The sequence below is a fragment of the Barbus barbus genome (genome assembly GCF_936440315.1).
Source record: "Barbus barbus genome assembly, chromosome: 8".
Taxonomy (NCBI): domain Eukaryota; kingdom Metazoa; phylum Chordata; class Actinopteri; order Cypriniformes; family Cyprinidae; genus Barbus; species Barbus barbus.
Window position 1 is genome coordinate 17,608,451 of NC_136736.1, and position 27,787 is coordinate 17,636,237.

Consider the following 27,787-nt stretch of genomic DNA (forward strand, 5'->3'; position numbering starts at 1 on the left):
AAATCCGATTCCTAACTCTCCACCATGGCCAAGACCAAAGAGCTGTCCAAGGATGTCAGGGACAAGATTGTACACCTACACAAGGCTGGAATGGGCTACAAAAACATCGCCAAGCAGCTTGGTGAGAAGGTGACAACAGTTGGTGTGATTTATTAGCAAATGGAAGTAAAACAAAATAACTGTCAATCTCCCTCGGTCTGGGGCTCCATGAGAGATCTCACATCGTGGAGTTTCAATGATCATGAGAACGGTGAGGAATCAGCCCAGAACTACACGGGAGGATCTTGTCAATGATCGATGAAATACGCGTAAAATGAGTGTGCCATGAAATACATAATGTAATGTGTGTTGTAAAGATCGAGAGTGAAAACAAAAGAAAAAGAAAAGCTTACAGCGGCATTAGTCTTGACTGTCATGTAAGCCTGATGGGACCAAACTTCCTTGTATGTGATTTTAAAACACAAGACAGTACCCAGATTTGAAGACTACTATAAGATTTCACTTCTACTGTTGTAGTCCAGGTGATATGTGAAAATGTTCACTTTTTCATAAAAGCATGAAACTTGGTATGCTTGTACAGTTTGCGGCCCTAAACATTTTCAGAAATGGAGCCATTGCAAAAACACTTTGTGGTTGCCATGGTGATCATTTTACTTTTTACCATAACCAAATTATGTATTTTGTTTCACATCTCCTGAACCAAACATGATATCACAGAAAAGGTGATGTCTACTCTTATGTTTTGATGGTCAAGGAATACAATGATATTATATACAGCAACATAAACTGTTCAGGTGAAGAGTTAATGGTGAAATCAGCAATGTGAGAAGGAAATCACAGTATCTGAGCATCACAGTACCATAGCATTTACAAAAGTCCATATTATGGCTATTATTTTTTTCTTTCTTTGATAATTAACTAGTATTTTATTCAATAATACATTAAAAGATTGTTTTCAAGAAAACTATCATATATTTCAGAGATATATACTGTATAAAAAATCATCTCAGGTAAGTGTATTTTTCCTTACCTCTCGAGCAGAGTCATGTAGTAGGCGTTTCCAATACATTCTTGTTCTCAACAATGCTTTAACATCGCACGCAGACGGCAACGCAATCAGGTGAACAGTTAATGGTTAATTCAGTGACTTTATGAGAATGATTACAATGAAATATCAGAAGGTTCAGAATGACATTTCAAACATATTTAATGTAAACTTAATTTACAATCACTCTCTGGGGTCAGAGTTGTCTATTATGTTGTCCACAAGGGGGAAGCCAGAGTCCTGCATGCAGGCGGGTACACGCAGGTGAATCACTAATTTATGATGGTGGAATAATATTTATGTGTAGGGTGTGGTGTGGGTGCGGGCTGGACAGTGGCAAGCACGGGCGGGTTGCAGGTCCAATAACCAAGACTATTTCGACTCGGTCCAGTACACAATGTAGCCAATCGCGCTGCCACTGAATGACACCTGTAGTGAGTATATTAAAGGAAGCACTCTTTGCTTGCTTTCTGTATTTAATCTATTCACAATTTGAATAAAAGTTGTAATAAATGAGTATTGTCTACCTCATGTAGGAGATTTAATGCAGGTTCAGGTCCCAGTTTTTATGCCAAATGGGACGGGTATGGGATTAAATTAGTGTTGCTGTCAGATAATGTGTCGGGTGTTCTGTTAATTAATGCAATTGTGGGAAGATCATTTCACCAGCCAGGAAAGGTGAACGAAAATGGCTCTCTATGATGTTACCACAAGGCATCGCTTACTTACAGATCTCAGGCTTCTGGAGGGGATGTAGATTCGCAAGAGTGAGGAGGAAGTACGATGGTCCTCTGAAGTATGAGGGTGTTCTGGACGCAAACATCAATATCTTGAACTTGATGCGAGCCGCAACCGGTAGCCAGTGCAGTGAGATAAAGAGAGGGGTGAAGTGGGCCCTTTTGGGCTCATGGAAGACCAGTCATGCCGCCGCATTCTGATACATTTGTTAGGTTTTTTTTGTGCATGATGGAAGTCCAGCTAGAAGAGCATTGCAATAGTCCAGCCTTGAAGTGACAAGGGCCTGGGCAAGAAGTTGTGCAGCATGCTCTGTTTGGAAGGGCCTGATCCTCCTGATGTAGCGCAATGCAAACCTGCATGCTCGAGCTGTCTTTACAATATGGTCCTTGAGGGTCAGCTGGTCACCAAAGAATAATTTTTGATAAACTTAGCAGGATGATGAAATCATGCTGTAGAGTAGGAGTGGCAGGGAAAACAAGAAGCTCAGTCTTTGCCAGGTTGAGCTGCAGGTGGATTGTCTGGTTGAAATGAATGATAGAGCTGTGTGTCATCAGCATAGCAATGGTAGGAGAAACCATGTGCTTGTATAATGGGTCCCAGTGATGGAGAGTATATGGTGAAGAGGAGAGGTCCAAGAACTGATCCCTGAGGAAACCCTGTGACCAGTTGGTGTTCTTTGAATACCTCTCCTCCCCAGGAAACCCTGAAAGACCTACCAGTGAGAAAGGATTCAAACCAGGGGAGTGCAGATCTGGTGATGGTAGACAGGATAATCTGATGATTCACAGAGTCAAAAGTGGCAGATAGATCCAGCAGAATAAGAACTGGTGATTTGGAATCAGCTTCACTATATGCAGGGCTACAATGACCGACAGCAAAGCAGTCTTAGTTGAATGGCAGCTGCTGAAACCTGAGTGGTTAAAGTTCAGTTGGTCATTCTGTGAAAGAAATAATATAACTGTGTCTATAAAGGTGTGAACCTTGATTCCATTAGAATAGCAAAGGAACAGCATTCCTCAGGAACATCTTGTAGATAGCAGGATCTCCAGTGGGAAGGTCTTAACAGTATTGTTTCTAGGCCTTTTGTCTTCAAGTATAAAATTATATTCCACAGACAGAACTTTGGGAGAAGCTAGGATTCATATGATACAAGGGGTAAGATTGTTTGAAGGAAGACATGCTAACATCGCTATTGAAGAATTGCTATACTACCATCTTCAATAAATTCTTCTCCACACAAAAATTTTGATCAAGCCTACTTAATGTTTTGTATTAGAGAAATCTAGTACATTGGCGAGCCACCCAAAAGACTGCTCAGCAAAAATACAGTAAAGATGGGGCATGGGGAAACTTTTTAGGTTAAAAGGAGTAGTATGCACTGGCCAGACTAGACAGATATTGTCTTGACAAGAAGTAAAAGTGGATCATAAAGTGTCAGTTGCTGTATTTACATTCCGAGATGAGAAATGGGTGGGTGAGGGGATGACACTACAGAGGAAAGATGAAGGGGTGAAAGGGAGCGTAGGTTTTGCCTAAAAGTAACTGGTAGAGTAATTAGTGGCACACAGGTGTGTAGGTTAACAAATATGTAGGTTAAATGTAATAAAGAAATGAGCAGAGATTTCGAGAGGTTTTACCAAATGTTGTCTGTGATGCAATTGCATGTGTAAATTAAGTCAAGCTGGTTGCCTGATTCATTAGTGGGTGGTAAGCCATTTGAGATTGAATGAAGCTAGGAGTGGAAGTCTGCATTTGGATTTCAAAGTCACCAAAAACTACAAGTGGACTGCCATCCACAGAGAATGAGGATAGCAGCCCATCCAGCTCCTATATAAAGGTGCCCCAGTTGAGCAGGAAGGCGATAAATCATTAAAATATGGAGTTTAACAGGAGCTGTTACCATAATAGCATGAAACTCAAAATAATTGTTATTGCATAGGGAAGAGTGGGTTGAGTATTTCCAATTATCAGAAATGAGAAGACCAGTACCCTTCCAACCTGATGGGGCATGTGAGAGGAAGGGAAGTTGCAAAGTCTTATGGACGAATCCAGGTCTCAGTCAAGACCAAGATACTATGAGTAGACTGAGAAGCAATGGCCAGAATGAAGTTTGTTGACAGCTGGCTGACAATTCCAGAGACCCACAGAAAATGACAGAGATGCAGCAGAAGAGTTGCAGATAGGACGCAGCTTAGCAAGATTGCGTTGTCGTCTGCATGTGATGTTAAAGCATTGTTGAGAGAGAACAAGAATCTATTGGAAACATACTACCGCCTACCTGACTCTGTCTGAGAGGTAAGGAAAAATACACTTATATGAGATTACGTTTTTTTCATATCTCTGAAATAAATTATTGTATTCTTGAAAACAATCTTTTATTGTACTATTGAATAAAATATTAGTTAAGCCGGTGTGTGATGGGTGTTCTGGCGCAATATGGCTGCTGTCGCATCATCCAGGTGGATGCTGCACATTAGTGGTGGTTGAGGAGATTCCCACTTCCATGTAAAGTGGCCTCCACAGTCACGAGATCTCAATACAGTAGAGCACCTTTGGGATGTGGTGGAACGGGAGATTTGCATCATGGATGTGCTGCCGACACATCTGCAGCAACTGCGTGATGCTATCATGTCAATATGGACCAAATTCTCTGAGGAATTTCCAACACCTTGCTGAATCTATGCTACGAAGAATTAAGGCAGATCTGAAGGCAAAAGGGGGTCCAACCCCGTACTAGCAAGGTGTACCTAATAGTGACTTTAAGATGGCCAGTGAGTGTGTGTGTGTGTGTGTATATATACAGTGCCCTCCAAAAGTATTGGAACAGTAAAGACAAAATTGCTCTGTTGGCTGTGGAGTCAAGACATTTACTAATATGACAAAACTACAGAATGTCACATTTTATTATTGGGTGATTCAACACATAGATGTTTTACCAGCTAAGAAGTTCGGTTCAGTTTCATCCCCCTATCTGATGTGAGCATAAGTATTGGAACAGTTGCCTCACAGGTCTTTCTAAGTGATCAGCTGTGTCCTGTTGCATTAATTCTTCAGATATTAAAAGTAGGGAATGTGTCGTATCAGTTATATCCATTACTTCTGCATTCTGAGTCTTTCATTCGATGATGACACACAAACCAGGATGAAGACGAGGGAGCTGACTTTGAGAGAAAAGCAAGCAATTTGGATGCTAAAATAAAAGAGGAAGTCAGTTAGAGCTCTAGCAAAAACAAAGGGCATGGAGAAATCAAGAGTTTGGAAACCACACCAGCAACCAACAACGACCTGATCGGCTGAGAAAACAATTTAATGGCAGACAAATCATAAAAGCTGTGAAAATGAATCCTAAAAGACGTGTCTGTAAAATCACCAACAACTTCCAGAAAGCTGGGGCGATGCTCTGACAATTTACTGTCCTCAGGAGACTTTGACACAGAATTACAGATGCTACGCAACAAGATGCAAACCTCTGACCAGCACCAAAAACAGAAAGGCAAGATTAGAATTTGCAAAAAAGCACAAAGGTGAGCCAGAAGAGTTTTGTAACTGTGTTTATGGACCGATGAGACAAAGATGAATCTAAGTGATGGGAAATCAAAAATGTGGAGAAAAAAGGGAACTGCAATGATCCCAAGCATACAGCCCAGTGTTTCCCTGCCATTATCTTAGGAGGGCGACCCGCCCTCCCAACTGCACCCTCCGCCCCTCTTGAAGGTCAAGTTCATTTTATAATTTTTTTTTTCTCTATAGCGCCAGATCACAACAGAAGTGATTTAAAGTTACCTTTCCAATAGAACAGGTTTATACCTTGTTCTTTTATTAAACTAAATAGCCTTACGTTATTTGTCTTATTTACACGACGGCATGTTATTTCTGTCTCTAACGTTACATTACATTTGCGCGCTCTGTATGCACACAGCGGAATTCAGCCACAATGCGCACACACACAAATGTACGCGCACACACAAGTAAGCCCACTCCCACTAGTATTTGTAAATATTAAGCCACAAAACGACTTTTTAAATATGACTTCTGCCTGTCTCTGTGTTAATGTATGGCACAGATGCATGGTTTTGTTTGCTACTCATACAGAAGCGCGCGTGAGACTTGCAGTAATATTAACGTCTGCCGCCTCACTAAATGAGGACATAAATACAGAACAACATCTCCAGAACTGCATGAGCATTTGACTGTTGCATTTGAGTAAAACTATCCTCATATCATATACACACAAAAATGTAAAGGTATTCACGGCAACCCATCAAAGTAAAAGTTCGGGTTTCAATTGTAGACATTGCGGCAGAAATATTCCTATTGTTCAGTAGAATGTACGTAATAGTCTACTAAAATGATTAAAACCTTATTTTTAAGGAATAATCAAAACATGTCCTCAATGTTTTAATTGTAATATTAAATCCCCTTTATTTCCCCCCCAAAAAAGATTTGTTTAATTTTCATTAATTAAAAGATAAATGAAATGAATGATTTTTATATTTAGGGGAAACACCGCAGCCTCATCTGTAAAGCATGGTTGTGTCGTGGAATGGGCATGCATGGCTGCCTCTGGAGCAGGACCTCTTACCTTTACTGATGACTTAATGTATGATGACAGCAGCAGAATGAATTTGGAAGGGTACAAAACCATCTTGCCTACCAATATTCAAGAAAATGCCACCAGATTCATTGGGAAGTGTTTCATATTGCATCAGGACAATGACCCAAAACACCCTGCCAGTTCAGTCAAGGAATTTATAAGGGCAAAGAAATGGAAAGTCTTAGATTGCCCAAGTCAATCTCCAGATTTAAATCCGATTGAACATGAATTTCACCAGCTGAAGAGGATAGTAAAGGCAGAAACTCCCCAAAACAAGCAACAATTGGAATTGGCTGCATTAAAGGCTGGGAAAAGCATTTCAAAGGATGAGACCAAGAGTCTGGTGATGTCTAAGGGTCACAGACTCACTGCTGTGATTGTGCGCAAGGGATCTACAACTAAATAATAGCTTTTATATCTGCCTTATGTTCAACTGTCCCAATACTTGATGAACTCTAAAAGTGCTGTTCTTTTTATTTGGTAAACATGTATGTGTTGAAACAGCTAATAATAAAAATGTGACATTCTGTAGTTTTGTCTCATTCATCTTTTAATCATATTTGCAAATGTCTTGACTCCACAGCCAACAGAGCAATTTTGTATTTACTGTTCCAATACTTATGGAGGGCACTAATATTTAAATATACAAAAGAAAAAGAATAAGTATTTGATACACTGCCGATTTTTCAAGTTTTCCCACTTACAAAGAATGGAGAGATCTGTAATTTTCATCGTAGGTACACCTCAACTGTGAGAGACAGAATATTTTTAAAAAATCCAGAAAATCACATTGTATGATTTTTGAATAATTAATTTCCATTTTATTGCATGAAATGAGTATTTGATCACCTACCAACCAGCAAGAATTCTGGCTCTCACAGACCTGTTAGTTTGTCTTTAAGAAGCCCTCCTATCCTCCACTCATTAGCTGTATTAATTGCACCTGTTTGAACTCGTTACCTGTATAAAAGACACCTGTTCACACACTCAGTCAATCAGACTCCAATCTCTCCACTATGGGCAAGACCAAAGAGCTGTCTAAGGACACTAGGGACAGAATTGTAGACCTGCACAAGGCTGGGATGGGCTACAGGACAATAGGCAAACAGCTTGGTGAGAAGGCAACAACTGTTGGCGCAATTATTAGAAAATGGAAGAAATTCAAGATGACTGTCAATCTCCCTCGGACTGGGGCTCCATGCAAGATCTCGCCTTGTGGAGTATCAATGATCCTGAGAAAGGTGAGGGATCAGCCTAGAACTACACCTGGTCAATGACCTGAAGAGAGCTGGGACCACAGTCTCAACGGTTACCATTAGTAACACACTACACCGTCATGGATTAAAATCCTGCAGCGCGCGCAAGGTCCCCCTGCCCAAGCCAGAAGATGTACAGACCTGTCTGAAGTTTGCCAAAGACCATCTGGATGATCCAGAGGAGGTATGGGAGAAGGTCATGTGGTCAGATGAGACCAAAATAAAACTTTTTGGTATAAACTCCACTCGCCGTGTTTGGAGGAAGAAGGATGAGTACAATCCCAAGAACACCATCCCAACCGTGAAGCATGGGGGTGGAAACATCATGCTTTGGGGGTGCTTTTCTGCAAAGGGGACAGGACGACTGCACCGTATTGAGGGGAGGATGGATGGGGTCATGTATCGCAAGATTTTGGGCAACGACCTCCTTTCCTCAGTAAGAGCATTGAAGATGGGTCGTGGCTGGATCTTCCAGCATGACAATGACCCCAAACACACAGCAAGGGCAACTAAGGAGTGGCTCCGTAAGAAGCATTTCAAGGTCCTGGAGTGGCCTAGCCAGTCTCCAGACCTGAACCCAATAGAAAATCTATGGAGGGAGATGAAACTCTGTGTTGCCCAGCGACAGCCCCAAAACCTGAAAGATCTGGAGAAGACCTGTATGGAGGAGTGGGCCAAAATCCCTGCTGCAGTGTGTGCAAACCTGGTCAAGAACTACAGGAAACGTCTGACCTCTGTAATTGTAAACACAGGTTTCTGTACCAAATATTAAGTTCTATTTTTCTATTGTCTCAAATACTTGTTTCATGCAATAAAATGGAAATTAATTATTCAAAAATCATACAATGTGATTTTATGGATTTTTTTATATATATATTCTGTCTCTCACAGTTGAGGTGTACCAACGATGAAAATTAAAGATCTCGCCATTCTTTGTAAGTGGGAAAACTTGAAAAATCAGCAGTGTATCAAATACTTATTTGCCCCACTGTGTGTGTGTATGTATATGTATGTATATATATAAATAAAATATTAGGGCTGTCAATCGCTATTTTTTTAAAAATCGCGATTAATCGAATGATTCTCGTGAGTTAACTCGTGATTAATCGCAACTTCATTTTTGTTTGCTCTAAATGTACCTTAAATTAATCAGAAGTGGAAAGAGTACGAAAATATTCTACTCAAGTAAAAGTACGATTACATTAATGAAATTTTACTTCAGTACAAGTAAAATTGCCAGTCTAAAAATCTACTCAAGTAAAAGTAAAAAGTGGCTCATTTAAAATTAACTCAGAGTAAAAATTACTTGGTTACATTTTAACAAGGCAAAACTGGGATAGGCCAAAGTTGTCAAACTCAGATCTTGAAGGGACACAACCCTGCACAGTTTAGATATAACCCTAATTAAACACATTTGATCCAGTTAATCTAATCATTTAGGCTTATTTGAAAACTAGATGGTATGTGTGTTGGAGCAGGTTTGGAACTAAATTCTGCAGGGCTGAAGCCCTCCAGGAACTGAGTTTGACACCCCTGGGATAGGCCTATACATTTCAAACTAGTTGTTTTTAATTAAAGGAATTAGTTATTTAGAATAATAAGGCATTTGGGCTGTTACCAGGCAAATTAGATCAGTATCAACAAAATTCATTTTTGCAATGCAGAGGAAACACAGAAACTTCATCTGAAGTGGCATTTAGATGTACAGTCAGGTCCATAAATATTGGGACATCGACACAATTCTAAACTTTTTGGCTCTATACACCAACACAATGGATATCAAATGAAACGAACAAGATGTGCTTTAACTGCAGACTGTCAGCTTTAATTTGAGTGTCTTGGTATTTACATCCAAATCAGGTGAACGGTGTAGGAATTACAACATATGTTGTATGCATATGCACATATGCATATGTTTGCATATGTGCCTCCCACTTGTTAAGGGACCAAAAGTAATGGGACAGAATAATAATCATAAATCAAACTTTCACTTTTTAATACTTGGTTGCAAATCCTTTGCAGTCAATTACATCCTGAAGTCTGGAACGCATAGACATCACCAGACGCTGGGTTTCATCACTGGTGATGCTCTGCCAGGCCTCTACTGCAACCGTCTTCAGTTCCTGCTTGTTCTTGGGGCATTTTCCCTTCAGTTTTGTCTTCAGCAAGTGAAATGCATGCTCAATCGGATTCAGGTCAGGTGATTGACTTGGCCATTGCATAACAGTCCACTTCTTTCCCTTCAAAAACTCTTTGGTTGCTTTTGCAGTATGCTTTGGGTCACTGTCCATCTGCATTGTGAAGCGCCGTCCAGTGAGTTCTAAAGCATTTGGCTGAATATGAGCAGATAATATTGCCCGAAACACTTCAGAATTCATCCTGCTGCTTTTGTCAGCAGTCACATCATCAATAAATACAAGAGAACCAGTTCCACTGGCAGCCATACATGCCTACGCCATGACACTACCACCACCATGCCTCACTGATGAGGTGGTATGCTTAGGATCATGAGCAGTTCCTTTCCTTCTCCATACTCTTCTCTTCCCATCACTCTGGTACAAGTTGATCTTGGTCTCATCTGTCCATAGGATGTTGTTCCAGAACTGTGAAGGCTTTTTTAGATGTCGTTTGGCAAACTCTAATCTGGGATTCCTGTTTTTGAGGCTCACCAATGGTTTACATCTTGTGGTGAACCCTCTGTATTCACTCTGGTGAAGTCTTCTCTTGATTGTTGACTTTGACACACATACACCTACCTCCTGGAGAGTGTTCTTGATCTGGCCAACTGTTGTGAAGGGTGTTTTCTTCACCAGGGAAAGAATTCTTCGGTCATCCACCACAGTTGTTTTCTGTGGTCTTCCGGGTCTTTTGGTGTTGCTGAGCTCACCGGTGCGTTCCTTCTTTTTAAGAATGTTCCAAACAGTTGTTTTGGCCACGCCTAATGTTTTTGCTATCTCTCTGGTGGGTTAGTTTTGTTTTTTCAGCCTAATGATGGCTTGCTTCACTGATAGTGACAGCTCTTTGGATCTCATCTTGACAGTTGACAGCAACAGATTCCAAATGCAAATAGCACACTTGAAATGAACTCTGGACCTTTTATCTGCTCATTGTAATTGGGATAATGAGGGAATAACACACACCTGGCCATGGAACAGCTGAGAAGCCAATTGTCCCATTACTTTTAGTCCCTTAACAAGTGGGAGGCACATATGCAAACTGTTGTAATTCCTACACCGTTCACCTGATTTGGATGTAAATACCCTCAAATTAAAACTGACAATCTGCAGTTAAAGCACATCTTGTTCGTTTCATTTGAAATCCATTGTGGTGGTGTATAGAGCCAAAAATGTTAAAATTGTGTCGATGTCCCAATATTTATGGACCTGACTGTATTTACAGACTGTTTAATGCAGGACATGAATGCATTAAGTCTGCAGTTACAAATGCAGAGATAATGATTTGAGATATAAGACATAAAATGTTGAATACTCGTTTGAAATTATAAAAAGAAAAAAAAAGATACTTTAAATGTGAAATTAAAACTGCCAGTAGGTCAGCAAGTCACTGTTAATAAGTGAGTCATTGCTAGTGAACCAAATCATTTAAACAGTTGATTCATTCATTCAGGAACGACACAGTCATGTTGCTCAGAGACGCAAAACTGTGCTATGGTGGCTGTGTTTGGAATTATTTTTGTTGTCGAAATAGAGCAAAAACAGGCAATATGGTGTCTAAAATGCAAGTATCTTAATTAACTTCTTGTTTTTTGAACTGTTGTAAAAAATCTAATGTAATTATGCTGATTTTTGGAGAAAAAACGTCACACTTCGTGTAATATTGATTTACTATATGATATAAATATATACATTTTCTGCTCCTAAATCTTCAATTTTGTGATAATTCTAAATGTATTTTAACAGGCTGAATCACTCAGTGAAAGAACGCACTCTAAATGTGTGCGCGCACTAGTCTAACCTGCTTCACTGCGTTCTGTAGGAGAGTTTTGTTTGGTTTTTGGCAAAATACTGATAATGTAAAATCACACTTCGTTAAAACAACAATTACGATATTATCGAAGACGATATATATAGCACACCCTGCACCACTGTCTTTTTGGCCAATTTGTGCAAAACCTTTTGCTAAACTGGCAAAGCTTAATTTTAACTACCAATGCAACGATGTAAGTATTTACCTTTTCTCTACATGCTTGCGAAGGGGTGATGTGGATATTTTATACGCTGCTAGTTTGGTCTCCCTAGGCAAACAGTTTACACTGCATTATAGAGCATAAATATGGCCAGGGGTTCACTTTGTAAGTAATTAATCAGAATCATTATTCTAATTTTAGCTTTTAGGGAATCACTCGTAAGAGTCAATATTTATATGATTAATTGAGATTAATCAGAATGTCCAACTTATACCTTGTTAACGGTACCTTATTAACGACTTGTCCAGCAAGTATTAAAATCAGCACGTTTTTAAGTTGCACATAGACATTGAGGGCTCTAGGGAGGGGACGAGCTGACACAAGCTTGTGGAGGGTGCCCCTCCCCTGTTTTAAAGCACCCCTGTTTTAAAGCACCTTAGAACAACACACACCAACACTACATTTGAGCGGGTGAGGTGAAGCATGGGGTCTTTTTTTTTATTTTTTATTTTTTTTATCTCACACATATTAATATTATGATCATACCTTGCAGAGAAAAGATCATTTTCATTCACACCATATTATTACTCGTGAAATCAGCTTTTATCTGAAACCAAACACTTACGTTTTTGATATGCACAAAAATACATATATCCTTTGTATTCATTACGCGGTTAAAGCCATAGATGAAACAATCCTTAATTCTCAATAACCACATCCATCATGTGAAAATGAACAACTAGTGATCAGGAATATTATGCCTCAAAAGATTACAACAATATCATAAGTTCAATAACACAAGTCTTTTAAATGACCTGAGAACAACCTTAATATATATTGTGAATATATTGTAGATATTGTCTGGAATATATTGCTTTAATAGCAGAAACAAGTATAATTGTCCTCTTTTTTTAAAATACTTGAGCAAGGCGTTTTCCTCTGTGTCTGTTAGGGAGCAAAAACGGCGCAATCCTGGAATGTGCTGATAACGCAAGGTCATAATGTCAGTTCTTTTGTGGAGCTCTGGGAATTTGTCTTAGTCCTGAGTCGGCTGTGAAAACTTCTTCTTCCAGATACTTTTCATGAACTACTGCGTTAAATGGAAAGAGATTAGGGAGGGTTTTGGGTGAAGTTTAATAAATCCAGCCAAGCACTTAAAGTTGCTCTTCTCTTAAAAGCATCCAGATGTCTTTTCTCCAAATATATTCTGGGTTTTAGGGGTCTCCTGGGACCCGAGGATTTATGGCAGGAGAGTGGGAGAGTTTAAAATGTGTGTGTGTATATGTTCAGTCTTGACTCAAGCACTACAACTTCATTTCCTTCGAGTTTAACTTCAGCAGAATATGACAGGGTTTTGTTTTCAGCTGGGTCTGCACCATAATGACTCTTGTCCGTCTGCATCTTTCTTGTGATTTTAGCGCCAGTTTGTTCTCCTGCCCATTATTTACTGCAGTAGTTTCCAGGGAGCAATTTTTTTACTCAGTAATTAATGTGTTTTAAAATGTAGCGAAGTGCAATACTTCAAACAAAATATACTTAAGTAAAAGTAAAATTACAGACTTAAAAAATTACTTTAAAAAAGTAGAAGTACACAAAAAAATACTCAATTACAGTAACGCGAGTAAATGTAATTCATTACTTTCCATCTCTGAAATTAATACTTTTGAAATACTTCTATTAATACTTTTATTATTATTGAAACTATAGTCAACATAGAGCATGAAGACTAGACATAGGTCATAGATCTTTTTTCAAACAGCTTGTTCATGTGTATTAGACACATGAAAAAAGAAATACCAGGTTCCCATCGCTTCTTTCTTTGCACTGAGCAATTTACTTACACAAACCTGTTTACATTTTTGCAAGACAGGGCCGCTCACTTTTTCTGAAAATGCTAAATGTACATTTATTATTTATTATTAGATTTGTTTGCCTCTGTGTGCCCACATACTCTATTTTGATGCAGCTAAATTCTCAACAAAACAGTCATTGGTATATTTTACTGTTTCTGTTGTCAGACAAAGGAATGAATATGAAATAGTGACTGAAACTTGACCCATTAAGACTAGGCTACATAACCAGCTCTCCCTTCTAAGATGTTAATCTGCACAAAAATCCTGATTTATAATCGAGCCATCGTCTGATGAAATCAAATACACATATGATAAAGACAATAGCTGTGCTGTGATTTCGGCTATACTTGCATGTAAAATTAGAGAAGCAACACAATATCTGTTTAACTGAAAGCACTGCTCCTCTCTGCCGCTCGCTGAACAGAGCAGTCGCATAGAGAGAGATAATAGAGGTCTGTGGGCACGCTGGGACAACAAGACCTCGCGCTTGCGCGGCAGTACCAGCGAATCTCAGAAACTAAATAAAGTTTGGGCAAACCCTAAAGATTTGTCGCTAGGCGCTTTTTTGAAGGGAAAAAGTCACTAAAGGGGTCTGCAAAGATGCTAAGTTGGCAACACTGTGCATCTCCATTTCTCCAACTACGGGCTAGGCAACGGGTCAAACAGAAAATGCGTGCTGCGTTTATCACGCGTTAAAATGAGTGCCATTAAAAAGAATTTGCGTTAACTTTTACAGCACTAATATACATACATGTATGTATGTATGTGTGTGTGTGTGTGTGTGTGTGTGTATATATATACAGTAGTGGTCAGAATTATTGGTACCCTTGGTAAATATTATCTAAGGCTGTGAAAATTTATCTGCATTGTTAATCCTTTTGATCTTTTAATATATATTTTTTTTAATTCACAAAAATCTAACCTTTCATTGGAGAATAAGAATTTAAAATGGGGGGAAATATCATTATGAAACAAATGTTTTTCTCTAATACACAATGGACACAATTAAAAATTGGCTACAAATAGGTACCCTTTTATTAAATACTTTTTGAAACCTCCATTTGCCAAAATAACAGCTCAATTTTCTCCTATAATGGCAGATGACGTTAGAAAACACCTGACAAAAGATCAGAGACCATTTTTTTCATCTAGAATCACTCCAGATCCTTCAGATTCCCAGCTCCATGTTGGTTCTTGATTCATATCCAAGATGGCGGCGCGCTCAGACGCAGCGGCTGCTCCGGGTTCCAAAGATGGTACTTTTATGTCTTTTAATGTCATCTGTTCGTCTCCAAATAGTGTAAAATTACCGCTAACTCACAAGGAAATCAATCCAAAACACATCTATGATCGCCAAAGCCTTTTGGATATCTGCAACGCGTACAAACAACAACTCTCGCCGGCGGCTACTGAGAAGCTACGAGGCCTTTGTTTACTGCTGGAGCCGGACATCGAGACCGCGGCCTCACCTACTGAAGCTACCCGCACAAGGCAGTGTCGCAAGCAGTGTGAGAGAGGACGGAAGCGCGGTAAGCACGGAGGTATACGAGCTAGGCTAAGAGCTAACCCCACAAGACCGGCTCTTCCAACACTCAGGCTCTCAAACGTTCGCTCTCTGGAAAACAAACTTAGTTAGACTTAATTCAACTCAGTCGGTCTACACAGCATGAGGCAAGGGATTGTTGTGTGTTTGTTTTCACCGAAACATGGCTAAACGACAACATCCCAGACTCCGCCATTCAGCAGCATGGGCTAACCAGCTACCGAGCGGATAGAGATTCATCACTATCTGGTAAGACCCGCGGAGGTGGCTTGTGTGTGTATATCAACAAAGACTGGTGTAACAATGCTGTGGTATTATCAAAAACACTGTTCATCGCTGGTGGAGTTTATGTTTGTGAAGTGTCGACCGTTCTATCTGCCACGGGAGTTCACGGCCATTGTTATCGTCGTGGTTTACATCCCTCCCGTGTGCAAACGCTAAAGACGCACATCGTGAACTGTACAGCGCCATCAGCAAACAACAAACAAATAACCCTGACGGCTTTTTCATCATAGCCGGTGACTTCAACCACGCAAACTTAAAGACAGTTTGGCCAAAGTTCTACCAATGTGAACTTTGCAACAAGGGGAAACAACACACTGGACTTTGTTTACACAACAGTAAAGAACGCTTACAAGGCTGTACCCCGCCCCCACCTCGGGTACTCAGACCACATCTGTTATGCTAATCCCAGCATATAGACCACTTCTCAAACTCGCCAAACCGGTTCAAAAGCAGATCACAGTATGGCCAGACAATACCACCTCAGCACTACAGGACTGCTTTCAGTGCACAGACTGGAACATGTTTAAAGATGCAGCCACCTACAACAACCACACAGACCTGCATGAGTACACTGAAACTGTGACTGCTTACATCAAAAAGTGCACTGATGATGTGACAGTCAGCAAGACCATTACCACACTTGCAAACCAGAAGCCATGGATGACAGCAGAGGTTCGTGGGCTGCTAAAGACCAAAGGTGAAGCATTCAGATCAGGAGATAAAGCAGCCCTCAAAACAGCAAGAGCCAATCTGTCCTGTGGCATCAAAAATGCAAAACGGTCATATGCTCAAAAAATCAACAATCACTTCACAGACAGCAGAGACCCACGGAGCCTGTGGCAAGCCATTCAGACCATCACTGACTGCAAGCCCCCGCCACAGGCCTGTGATGATGACACATCCCTCCCCGATGCACTTTTATTCACGGTTTGAAATGCTTAATGACACACCTGCACAAAAACTGCCCACACCTCCCAACGACCGGGAGCTCTGTCTGTCTCCAGCTGACGTAAGGAAGACCCTATCTAGGATTAACCCACACAAGGCTGCGGGTCCTGACAACATACCTGGCCGTGTTCTGAGAAATTGTGCTGCACAGCTGACAGATGTCCTAACAGATATCTTCAACACCCCGCTCTACGGACGATGCAATTTCCTCCACCCTCCACCTGGCTCAATTTCCTCCACCCTTCCCACCTAGAAAATAAAGACTCCTATGTTAGAATGCTGTTCATTGACTTCAGCTCGGCATTCAACATAATAATCCCACAACAGCTCATAAATAAACTAAACCTGCTGAGCCTTAACAACTCCCTTTGTAATTGGATCTTAGACTTTCTAACCGGAAGAACTCAGTCAGTCCGTGTCAGCCACAACACCTCGAGCACTACCACAAGGTGCCCCACAAGGTTGTGTGCTCAGCCCGCTGCTCTTCACACTGCTGACCCATGACTGCACTGCCAAGTTCAGCTCCAACCACATCATCAAGTTTGCTGATGACACAACAGTGGTAAGTCTCATCAGCAACAACGATGAAACGCACTACAGAGAGGAAGTGGCACAGCTGGCTGAATGGTGTGGCACTAACAATCTGTCCCTCAATGTGGAGAAGACAAAGGAGGTTGTGATGGACTTCAGGAGAAACTCCATTGACCACCTCCCACTGACCATCGACAGCTCGACTGTGGAGAGAGTCAGCAGCGCTAAATTCCTGGGGGTGCACATCACAGAGGATCTCACCTGGACCACCAACACCATGTCACTCTCCAAAAAGGCACAACAGCGCCTACACTTTCTCCGCCGGCTGAAAAGAGCAAGTCTCCCTCCACCCATCCTCACCACATTCTACAAAGGCACTGACTGTAGAATTTGCTGACCAGCTGCATCACCTTCTGGTACGGGAACTGCAGTGCTGCTGACCGCAAGACCCTCCAGCGGACAGTGAACACAGCTGCAAAGATCATCGGTGCCCCTCTCCCCTCCATCCTGGACATTTTCCTTACACGATGCTCCAGAAAACCAACAGCATCGTGAAGGACTCCACCCATCCCTCCCACAGTCTCTTCCAGCTCTTACCATCAGGAAGACGGTACCGGAGCATCAGAGCCCGCTCCGCCAGACTGCTCAACAGCTTTTTCCCCCAGGCTGTGAGAGCCCTGAACTCAAACCACCAGTGTTAATTTTGGCAGGCATTTTTGATTTAGTCTAAGTCTTTATCTTGAGACGAAAAAGCTTAATAGTCTTAGTCACAATTTAGTCATTTGAGTCTTTCATAGTTTTAGTCTAGTTTTAGTTGACAAAAAGTCATTGCATTTTTGTCAACTTTTAGTCATTACTTTTAGTCAAACGGCAGTTACCAACATTTATTTTGGTAGCTATATTATATGTAGTATTCTAACAAAAATAGTCATCAATACTTCTCTCTTTAGACCAAATCAATTAAGCTTAGTTATGAGAAATTTGAATCAAGGATTGAATTTGGAAAAATGTAGGTTTACTTAAGTATACATTTATTTAACATCTTTTGTTGGTTAACATTTATGACAGATAATTAGGAATGCTGTCCATTTAAGATGGAAGGTGTGCATGTAATAGCCTACTGACATACATTCAGTTTTCACGCACCTGTTTAAGCTCACTTAAACCATAACGGACTGTATTTCCGTGAGATACTCTACATGAGCGACATTTGGACTGCTGTGCGTGTATTTCAGCACTGAGGACTGATCGCGCGCTGTATGAGAATTGAAGAAGTGGAGCGTGTGCGAGAGAGAGCACTTCTATCAGCGCGTTTCCGCCTATCGCACCTTCACTGACTTTAAGTTAATCGACAATGAATTGTGACTCCCGGGAAAAACGGGACGTCTAGTCACCCACTCCGTAACCCTTCGGGTGCTGAGGCCATTGTTTCAGATCGCTAGTTCGCGTTTTGGTAGGCTATCCGTCCACCGCGGCTGCCATGCAAACGCACCTTATCCAATGACAGAGACGCACATTTTGAAAGACAAGACAGTTAACTTAGCCTGTAGGATGTATTTTGAATGTCCGGTAGTCCTCAAATAACATTTTCGTCTCGTCTTGTTAACGAAGATGTGGCATAAATTTCGTCATAATTTTTATCATCAGATATTAGTTTTAGCTCGTCAACGTCTCGTCTTAGTCACAGAAAAAAGGTTCGTTGACGAATATTTTTCGTCGTCGACGACGAAATTAACACTGCAAACCACCCCGACCCCCTCTGATGCCCCATGCAAACCCCTACCTCCTGAAATATGGATATACATAGATTACAATGTTACAATGTTAATATAACTTACAATGTTTTTATTAAATTGTGATCACGTTAATTTCCGAAGTATTAAAAACATTTCATGACGTGACACACGAAAAAAAGTTCCTTTATGTATGTATATATATATATATATATATATATATATACAGGAACTTTTTTTCATTCAAATGCTCACTGATGCTCCAGAAGGAAAAACCATGCATTAAGAGCCAGGGGGTGAAAACTTTTGAACAGAATGGAGATGTGTACATTTTTCTTATTTTGCCTAAATATCATATTTTTTTCATTTAGTACTGCCTTTCGGAGGCTACAAAAGATAGTTGCATGTTTCTCAGAAGACAAAATAAATTAAATTTATCCAGATCTTCAAATTCAAAAAGTTTTCACCCCCCGGCTTATTATTTTAGTTATTTTTTTTCTTGTGGAGTATATATAAACATCTGTTATGTGAAATAGCATATTCAGGACAGTACTAAAAATAACATGCAATTTACATGAACTCTCTTATTTTTTTTAATTATTAACATATTTGCATATTCTGCAAGGGGTATGTAAACTTATGAGCACAACTGTATATTACATTTTTGCACTGTCTGTTTACACTAGGGCTAGGCTATAACCCGACTTTTCGGAAAAGGCTGTTTACACTAATATAACCAACAAAATCTGGTCAAACGACTGGAAACGTGACATTGAGAATTAGCACTGGGGATTCAGCATTTGACACGACCGCCACAAGTTCGAGTCTGCTTTTTTCTAAAATGCTGCATGTCAAATGTGTTGTTGAATAAGGCAAAATACTAGATAAGACAAAACTGATGAGAAGAACACATTAAGCTACCGAATTCGGCAGAAGTTATGTGTGGTTCCCTAATATTAGGAAAAAGTTAAACTTTTTGTATTTTTAGGTGTTCCAAGATGACTGAAAAAATTAAAGAAAACAAAAACCAGTATTTGTTAAATAGAAGAAAAGAAAAGGTCACAGTTCCAGTAAAGTACTTAGATTAATAATAACAAATGTAGCCGGTAAACACCAAGATAAGATCAGACAAAACAGATAGGTAAACAGACAGATAAGATACTAAGTAAATAGTACTAATATTATAAATACTATGCTTATTTATAATATATACTGTATAACCATAATTGTATTAAGAAATTATGGAGACTTAATATGCATTTTGGTGTGGTACGAATTCTCTGCATAGTTTTGTATGCTTCTCAACATATTGTTGTATGCTTGCACTGTTAGAGATGCAGCATATACTTAAAGGGTTAGTTTACCCAAAAATGAAAAATTACTGGTAATTTACTCTCCCTCAGGCCAGACAGGATATAGGTGATTTTTTTTTTTCTTGAGTAGAACAGTAAATACATTTTTTAGCTGAAGCCGTAGTCCTTGGTGATTCATAAAATGTTTTATAAAACTCATAAAAGTTAGTGGTTGCTACTTTTTGAGAACTAAAAAAAGCATGCCAAGGAACACAAAATTAATACCTGTGGCTCCTGACAACATTATTTATGACATTATTACTAGTAATCCATAGCTTCAGGCAAACAGTCCAGGGGTGATTTCAGGGTCTGGTTTGCGAATGAATCATTCTTTTTGAACCGGTTTTGATTAACTGATTGAACCAGAAACAGTTCACGGCTCAAGCAGCACAGATCTACAAGTTACTCCATCAAAACTCACTTTTGGACCTGCCTGACAAAATACTGGCGTATTTGATCCTATCGTGCTGGTTTTTACCAACTCAATCAGTACTCTAGGTCCATCCCCTAGATCCTTTATCGGCTTCTTTAAGGTGAGCCGATAAAGAAAGTTTATTCACTTTATGTGCTTTAGACATGTAAAACTTCCATATTTCACATCATTATTGGGTGGTTTAATAATATAATTGTGTATATGTTACGTCACTGTGTGATTACATAAACTATAGTGAAGTAACTCTGTTCATTGAAACAAACTGTCTGAAAGAACCAGTTTGCTGAAAAAACAAGGATTTCTCTGTTGCCTAAGGCAATGGATTACAGGTAATAATGTTGTAAATAATGTTTAATTAATTGCACAGACCAATTGTTTTGCTTCATAAGACCTTGTTATATTGTCAGGAGCCACAGGTATTAAGTGTGCGTTTCTTAATATGCTTTTTTCTCAAAGAAGGGCAGCCTCTGACTTGAAATGTATGAATCACCAAGGACCACAGTTTCAGCTAAAAATCTTTATGGTTCTACTAAAGAAAAAAAGATGAAACATGGATGTTTTACATGTCTAAAGCACATAAAGTGAATAAACTTTATTTATCAGCTCACCTTTCTATATCTTGGATGGCTCGAGAGTTACTAAAATAATAGTAAATTTTAATTTTTGGGTGAAATATCCCTTTAACATGCTCTGGTGCATTACTGCTTATATGCTTATAACCTAATTAAAAAATAAAAATAGCTCATTAAATTGGTCCACCCCATGTGATTGTCTTGAGGTTCTGAGCTGGAGACTGACACCAGATAACTACCCTCAGAGTGACCAGCTTCCCCCTCCTTCTTACCTCTATGGCGCTCAGCACCTGCTTCGGCTGTTTGGTGAATATCAGCTTCTTGTTTATTTTTAAAAATGTTGTCATAAATTAAAGGAATTATACTTTAATTTTTAAGTCTTTTTTTATTATTATAATTTATTTTTATTTTTTTTAGTAAAACTTCCAGAAATCTTGAGGAGGATGCACATACCAGAAAAGAACCTGAGGGCACTAGTGAAACACTTCGAGCTTTTCCTCAGGTGCAGATTTATTTTGTTATTGCATGCACATGATTAACTTGAATGCACATAAGAAATTTATGCAAGGTAAATGTTGTTAGAGGTAGTTGTAAATCATTGTTTTGAAGTTTCAAGGTGATCATGCTGATCACTTGATAGAGAACACAATTTAATACTTGAGGACTGTGAGGTTGTCCTCTGGACAAAGAGAAATGATAGAGATATAACTAATATGAATAATATTTTTATATATGTTGTTTAAAGATGTCTCCTATTTACTCAAGTTTATAAGAAAGCATCTAATACATAGACATATGATTCTTAATGGAGCCCAAATCCACAAAGTTAGGACTAGGGATACATTCCAACTATCATGGTTACAGGTAAATATACACTGTGTTCCAAATTATTATCAGAATCAGAAAGAGCTTTCTTGCCAAGTGTGTTTACACACACAAAGAATTTGTCTTGGTGTTTAGGAGCTTCCAGTACAGAAGTACAAACATAGTGCAAACATATAATTAAGGTAACAAAACCACTAATAATTAAGAGAATAGACAATAAATTATGAATAACAACAGTAATAAAAATAAAAATGTACAGAAAAGAAAAATGTCCATAGACAGAACTGTGAATGTACATGTGTCCTATGTACAGATGAAGGTTTGAGGATTTATTTACATATGTACTGTACTGGGGTGTGTTATGTGTTGTTCAGGTGCGATATGGCCTGGGGGAAAAAAACTATTCTTGTGTCTGGCTATTTTGGTGCTCAGTGATCTGTAGCGCCGGCAAGAGGGCAACAGGTCAAAGAGAGATTGAGCTGGGTGTGAGGGGTCCAGATTGATTTTCTTAACCCTTTTCCTCACTCTGGAGATACAAAGATCTTGGAGGCTGGGTAGAGTGAGTGAGTGAGTGAGTGAAGTGACATTCAGCCAAGTATGGTGACCCATACTCGGAATTCGTGCTCTGCATTTAACCCATCCAACGTGCACACACACAGCAGTGAACACACACACACCGTGAACATACACCCGGAGCAGTGGGCAGCCATTTTATGCTGCGGCGCCCGGGGAGCAGTTGGGGGTTCGGTGCCCTGCTCAAGGGCACCTCAGTCGTGGTATTGAGGGTGGAGAGAGCGCTGGACATTCACTCCCCCCACCTACAATCCCTGCCGGCCCGAGACTCGAACCCACAACCTTTGGATCACGAGTCCAACTCTCTAACCATTAGGCCTGACTGTCAGTTGTAGTCTTCTGATGACTGTTTTGGTAGCTGAGCCAAACAGTTATAGTTGAACACAGGACAGACTCGATGATGGCAGAGTAGAACGGTTTCAGCAGCTCCTGTGGCAGGTTGAATTTCTTAGCTGGCGGAGGAAATACAGCCTCTGCTGGGCCTTTTTCACAATATAGTCAATGTGATTGTCCCACTTCATGTCCTGGGAGATGGTGGTGCCCAGGAACCTGAATGACTCTACTGCAGCCACAGTGTTGTCCATTATGGTGAGTGGGGGGGAGTGTAGGGGGGTTCCTCCTGAAGTCTACTGTCATCTCCACTGTTTTGAGTGTGTTGAGCTCCAAGTTGTTGTGACTGTACCAGACAGCCAGCTGCTCAACCTCCTGTCTGTAAGCAAACTCATCTCCATCCTTGATGAGGCCGATGACTGTAGTGTCATCCGCAAACTTCAGGAGCTTGACAGAGGGGTCTTTAGATGTGCAGTCATTTGTGTAGAGGGAGAAGAGCAGTGGGGAGAGAACACATCCCTGAGTGGCGCCAGTGCTGATGGTGAGAGTCCTGGATGTGAGTTTGCCCAGCCTGCTGCTGCCTGTCTGTCAGGAAGCTGGTGATCCACTGACAGATGGAGGTAGGCACAGAGAGCTGTGTGAGTTTGTCTGAGAGAAAGTCAGGCATGATGGTGTTGAAGGCCGAGCTGAAGTCCACAAATAAGATCCTTGCGTAATTCCCAGGTTTGTCAAGGTGTTGCAGGATGTAATGCAGTCCCATATTGACAACGTCTTCCACAGACCTGTTTGCTCTGTAGGCAAACCGAAGAGGATCCAGCAAGCATCCAGTGATGTCCTTCAGGTAGGCCAGGACCAGTCGCTCAAATAATTTCATGACCACAGACGTGAGAGCGACAGGTCTGTAGTCGTTAAGGCCAGTGATTTTGGGCTTTTTGGGGACGGGAATGATGGTGGAGCATTTGAAGCAGCAGGGAACTTCACACAGCTCCAGAGATCTAATACAGATGGTTATTTTACATACGTAGGTATCACATAAGGTGTATTAAAATATCTAATTTTTACTCTCCAGTCAAATTATTTACATATTTGACTATTAATTCCTTTATAACATTCCTCACACAAATCATCCCATACATCATCTTCGATTATAGTATTTAGTTAAAGTCCCCATTTTCCTTTAATGTCTCCTGTGTTTTGTATAATATTAGTTGTTAGCCTTTTGTATAAATGAGAAACATGTCTTTTAGTTGGAAAATAGTTTTTCTGCAATATTAATAAAGTATTCTATTTTGTTTGGTTCTTTCATAACTCTTATCTTTTTCTTTGTGACTTGTAATGCCGTATCTAGAAGTACCTATACATATCATTAGAGGGAATACTAAATAGTTTTTGTAGTTGTGAAAATGGCTTAATTTCTTTTCCAGTGAATAATTGGTTTATAATTCTAAGACCTTTATCAGCCCATATTTTAAATCCACTGTCCTACACAGATGGAAGAAAATCGATATTACCTACTATAGACATGGCCCTGGAAAAAAGATTCTGGACCTCCAAACATTTTCTTAATTTTTGTTCAAATTTTTTAAGTATACTTTATCCATTCATTATCAATTTTGATTTTAGGAACCAATTTTATGTTTATAAAAGGTAGAATGGACAAGGGTGTCCCTTTGATTGTGCTCTGTTCTATTTCAGCCCATCCTGATTCTTTGTCATTTGTGATCCAGGCCACTACAGCAGTTAACTGAGCTGCCCAGTAGTAATATATTAGATTCGGTAAACCTAGGCCTCCTTTCTCTTTTGATAAAAGCAAGGTTCTAAATTTTATCTTAGGTTTCTTTTTCTGCCATATGAATTTACTAATTTATTTATCTAACATATTGAATTCCGAGATGGGTATACTTACTGGAAGAGATTGGAACAAAAAAAAAGAAATCTGGGTAGTAAGTTCATTCTTATTACCTCAGTTCTGCCCAGTAATGAGAGAGGGATAATCTCCCATCTTATTAAATAATTATTTTTTTTGTTTGTTTGTTTTTTTTATAGTTTGCCTCAAAAAGTTGGCTGGGATTGGTAGTAATAGTAATTCCTAGGTATCTAAATCCTTGCTTTGACCAGTGAAACGAGACCTGTTCATTCAACTGGGATGGCCAAACACCAGAAATCATCATTGCTTCAGATTTACTTTCGATAATTTTATATCCTGAGACTAGTCCATGGGAGATTCATGCAAGATGGGAGATTCATGCAAACACTGCATGAGTGGGGGGATGGAATAATCAAATCAAATCAAATCACTTTTATTGTCACATCACCACAGCACATGTGCCTTCGTGAGTGAAATTCTTGAGAGCGTGCTCCAGACACTGCAGAAACAATTTACATATAGACATTACCATACATACGTACAGACTTATACAGATGACAATGTGTAATATACACATACATATACTCAGTACACACAGTGTACTATTAGACAGACATACAGTTACCGATACACATTATACACAGTATGTAGTACACATTCTACGTTATATACACACAGTAATATGCGAAGATGCAGCAGATTATATATAACCGGATGTGCAAATGTCATGGATGTGCATTGGATGGTATCCAGTGCTGGCAAAAAGATTGTTGTATTTGTGCAGTAGTGTACTGGTAGTCCAGTTTGAACTGTATGGAATTAAAGTGCAGTGCGTGGTATATTGTAAAGTGGGAGTGTGCTGTAGGGTGTATTAATTTCGACTGTTCATTAGCCTGATAGCCTGAGGAAAAAAGCTATCCCTCAGTCGGCTAGTGCGGGATCGGATGCTGCGGAGACGTCTTCCTGAGGGCAGCAGAGAGAGCAGTCTGTGGGACGGGTGGCTGGAGTCATTGATGATCCTCCGGGCTTTCTTTATACACCGCCTGGTGTAGATGTCCTGGAGGGAGGGAAGCTCACCTCCAACAATGTGACGGGCAGTTCGCACGACCCTTTGCAGAGCTTTGCGGTTGCCAGCAGTGCTGTTTCCAAACCAGGCGGTGATGCAGCCGGTCAGGATGCTCTCCACAGTGCAGGTGTAGAATGATCTGAGGATGCTGGGGCTCATTCCAAACTTCCTCAGCCGTCTCAGGAAGAAGAGGCGTTGGTGTGTCTTCTTCAGCACTGCATCTGTGTGAGTGGACCATGTGAGATCCTCAGTGATGTGAACACCGAGGAATTTGAAGCTGTTTACTCGCTCCACAGGTGTCATGTCGATGGTGATGGGTGTGTGTTCTCTGCTCTGTCTCCTGAAATCCACCACCAGCTCCTTGGTCTTGTCGATGTTGAGTGAGAGGTTGTTCTCTTGACACCATTTAGTCAGGGTTCTCACCTCCTCTCTGTAGGCCGTCTCATCGTTGTCAGTGATCAGGCCTATCACCGTTGTGTCGTCAGCATATTTGACGATGACGTTGGAGCTGTGTGTTGCTGTACAGTCGTGTGTGTACAGGGAGTACAGGAGTGGGCTGAGGACGCAGCCCTGAGGAGCACCAGTGTTGAGGGTCAGCGGGGATGAAGTGTTGTTGCCCATTCTGACCACCTGACATCTGCCTGTCAGGAAGTCCAGGATCCAGCTGCACAGAGATCCGTTTAGTCCCAGAGTCTGGAGCTTCTCAACCAGTGTGGCAGGCACTATAGTATTGAATGCTGAGCTGTAGTCCACAAACAGCATTCTCACATAGGTGTTCTTATTTTCCAGGTGGGAGAGAGCAGTGTGCAGGGTGAAGGCAATAGCATCGTCTGTGGAACGGTTTCTGCGATATGCAAATTGTAGGGGATCCAGTGAGTCAGGCAGCACAGAGCAGATGTAGTCTCTGATGAGTTTCTCAAAGCACTTGCTGAAGATGGGTGTCAGAGCAATGGGCCTCCAGTCATTCAAGCATGTGATTTTATTTTTCTTTGGAATGGGCACAATGGTGGATTTTTTGAAGCATGCGGGAACCACAGACAGAGAGAGGGAAAGGTTAAAAATGTCTGTGAAAACCCCGGCCAGTTGGAATGCGCATGCTCGGAGCACACGGCCTGGGATGCCATCGGGACCCACAGCCTTGCGGATGTTCACCCGTCGGAAGGATCGGGTTACATCTGCGACAGAAAAGGAAAGTGCGCTCGCCTCTTCTGCTACAGCCGCGGGAGCGCGCTCTGTGTGGGCGGTGTTGTGAGCCTCGAAACGAGCATAAAACTGATTAAGTTCGTCCGGTACAGAGGCGGCAATGTTCACAGTAGCTGGTTTATTCCCTCTGAAATCTGTGATGTTATTGATACCCTGCCACATGCTTCTTGCGTTGTTGGATTTGAATTGTTCTTCAACTTTGTTTTTGTATTGTCGTTTGGCAGCTTTGATTGATTTCCTGAGATCGTAACTGGCTTGTTTGTGATCGTCAGAGTTTCCGGATTTAAAGGCAGATGTCCGCGCTGACAAGGCTGCTCGGACATCGCTGTTAATCCACGGTTTTTGGTTGGGGTAGATGCGGATTGTTTTTGTCGGTACTACATCCTCTACACACTTCCTGATGAAACACGTTACAGTATCTGAGTACGCCTCTATGTCGTCATCAGGCGCTGCCCGGAACATGTCCCAGTCCACGTGATCAAAACAGTCCTGTAGTATAGCGTCTGATTGGTCCGACCAGCATTGAATTGTCCTGAGGGCGGGTGCTTCTCGTTTCAGTTTCTGCCTATAAGCAGGCAGGAGCAGAACGGAAGAGTGATCCGATTTGCCGAAAGGTGGGCGGGGGAGCGATTTGTAGGCGTCCCGGAATGGAGAGTAGCAGTGATCAAGTACACGATCACCACGCGTGTTGATGGTGATGTGTTGAAAGTATTTTGGAGCTATTGTTCTGAAGTTGGCTTTGTTGAAGTCCCCCGTAACAATAAACGCCGCGTCTGGGTACGCGGTTTCCTGCTCGCTTATATTCCCATACAGTTCCTTGAGTGCCTGGTCTGTGTTGGCTTGAGGGGGAATGTAAACAGCTGTGATTATGATCGCTGTAAATTCCCTCGGTA

At 40.7% G+C, this 27,787-nt stretch overlaps 1 protein-coding gene across 4 annotated transcripts in view; it reads left to right on the forward strand.

Annotated features, from left to right (window-relative positions):
• LOC306873921 (MSL complex subunit 3-like) overlaps positions 1-27,787 on the forward strand; it is a 178,756-nt gene that overhangs the window by 121,247 nt on the left and 29,722 nt on the right. For 3 of the 4 annotated variants that reach the window (XM_079423483.1, XM_079423486.1, XM_079423485.1), the window contains exons 11-12: positions 21,237-21,336; positions 21,448-21,532. The exons of the other annotated variant lie outside the window; for it this stretch is intronic. In XM_079423483.1, the coding sequence (XP_079279609.1) occupies positions 21,237-21,336; positions 21,448-21,532 (185 nt within the window). The remainder of the gene's footprint in view (positions 1-21,236; positions 21,337-21,447; positions 21,533-27,787) is intronic. 4 annotated transcript variants of the gene reach the window in all.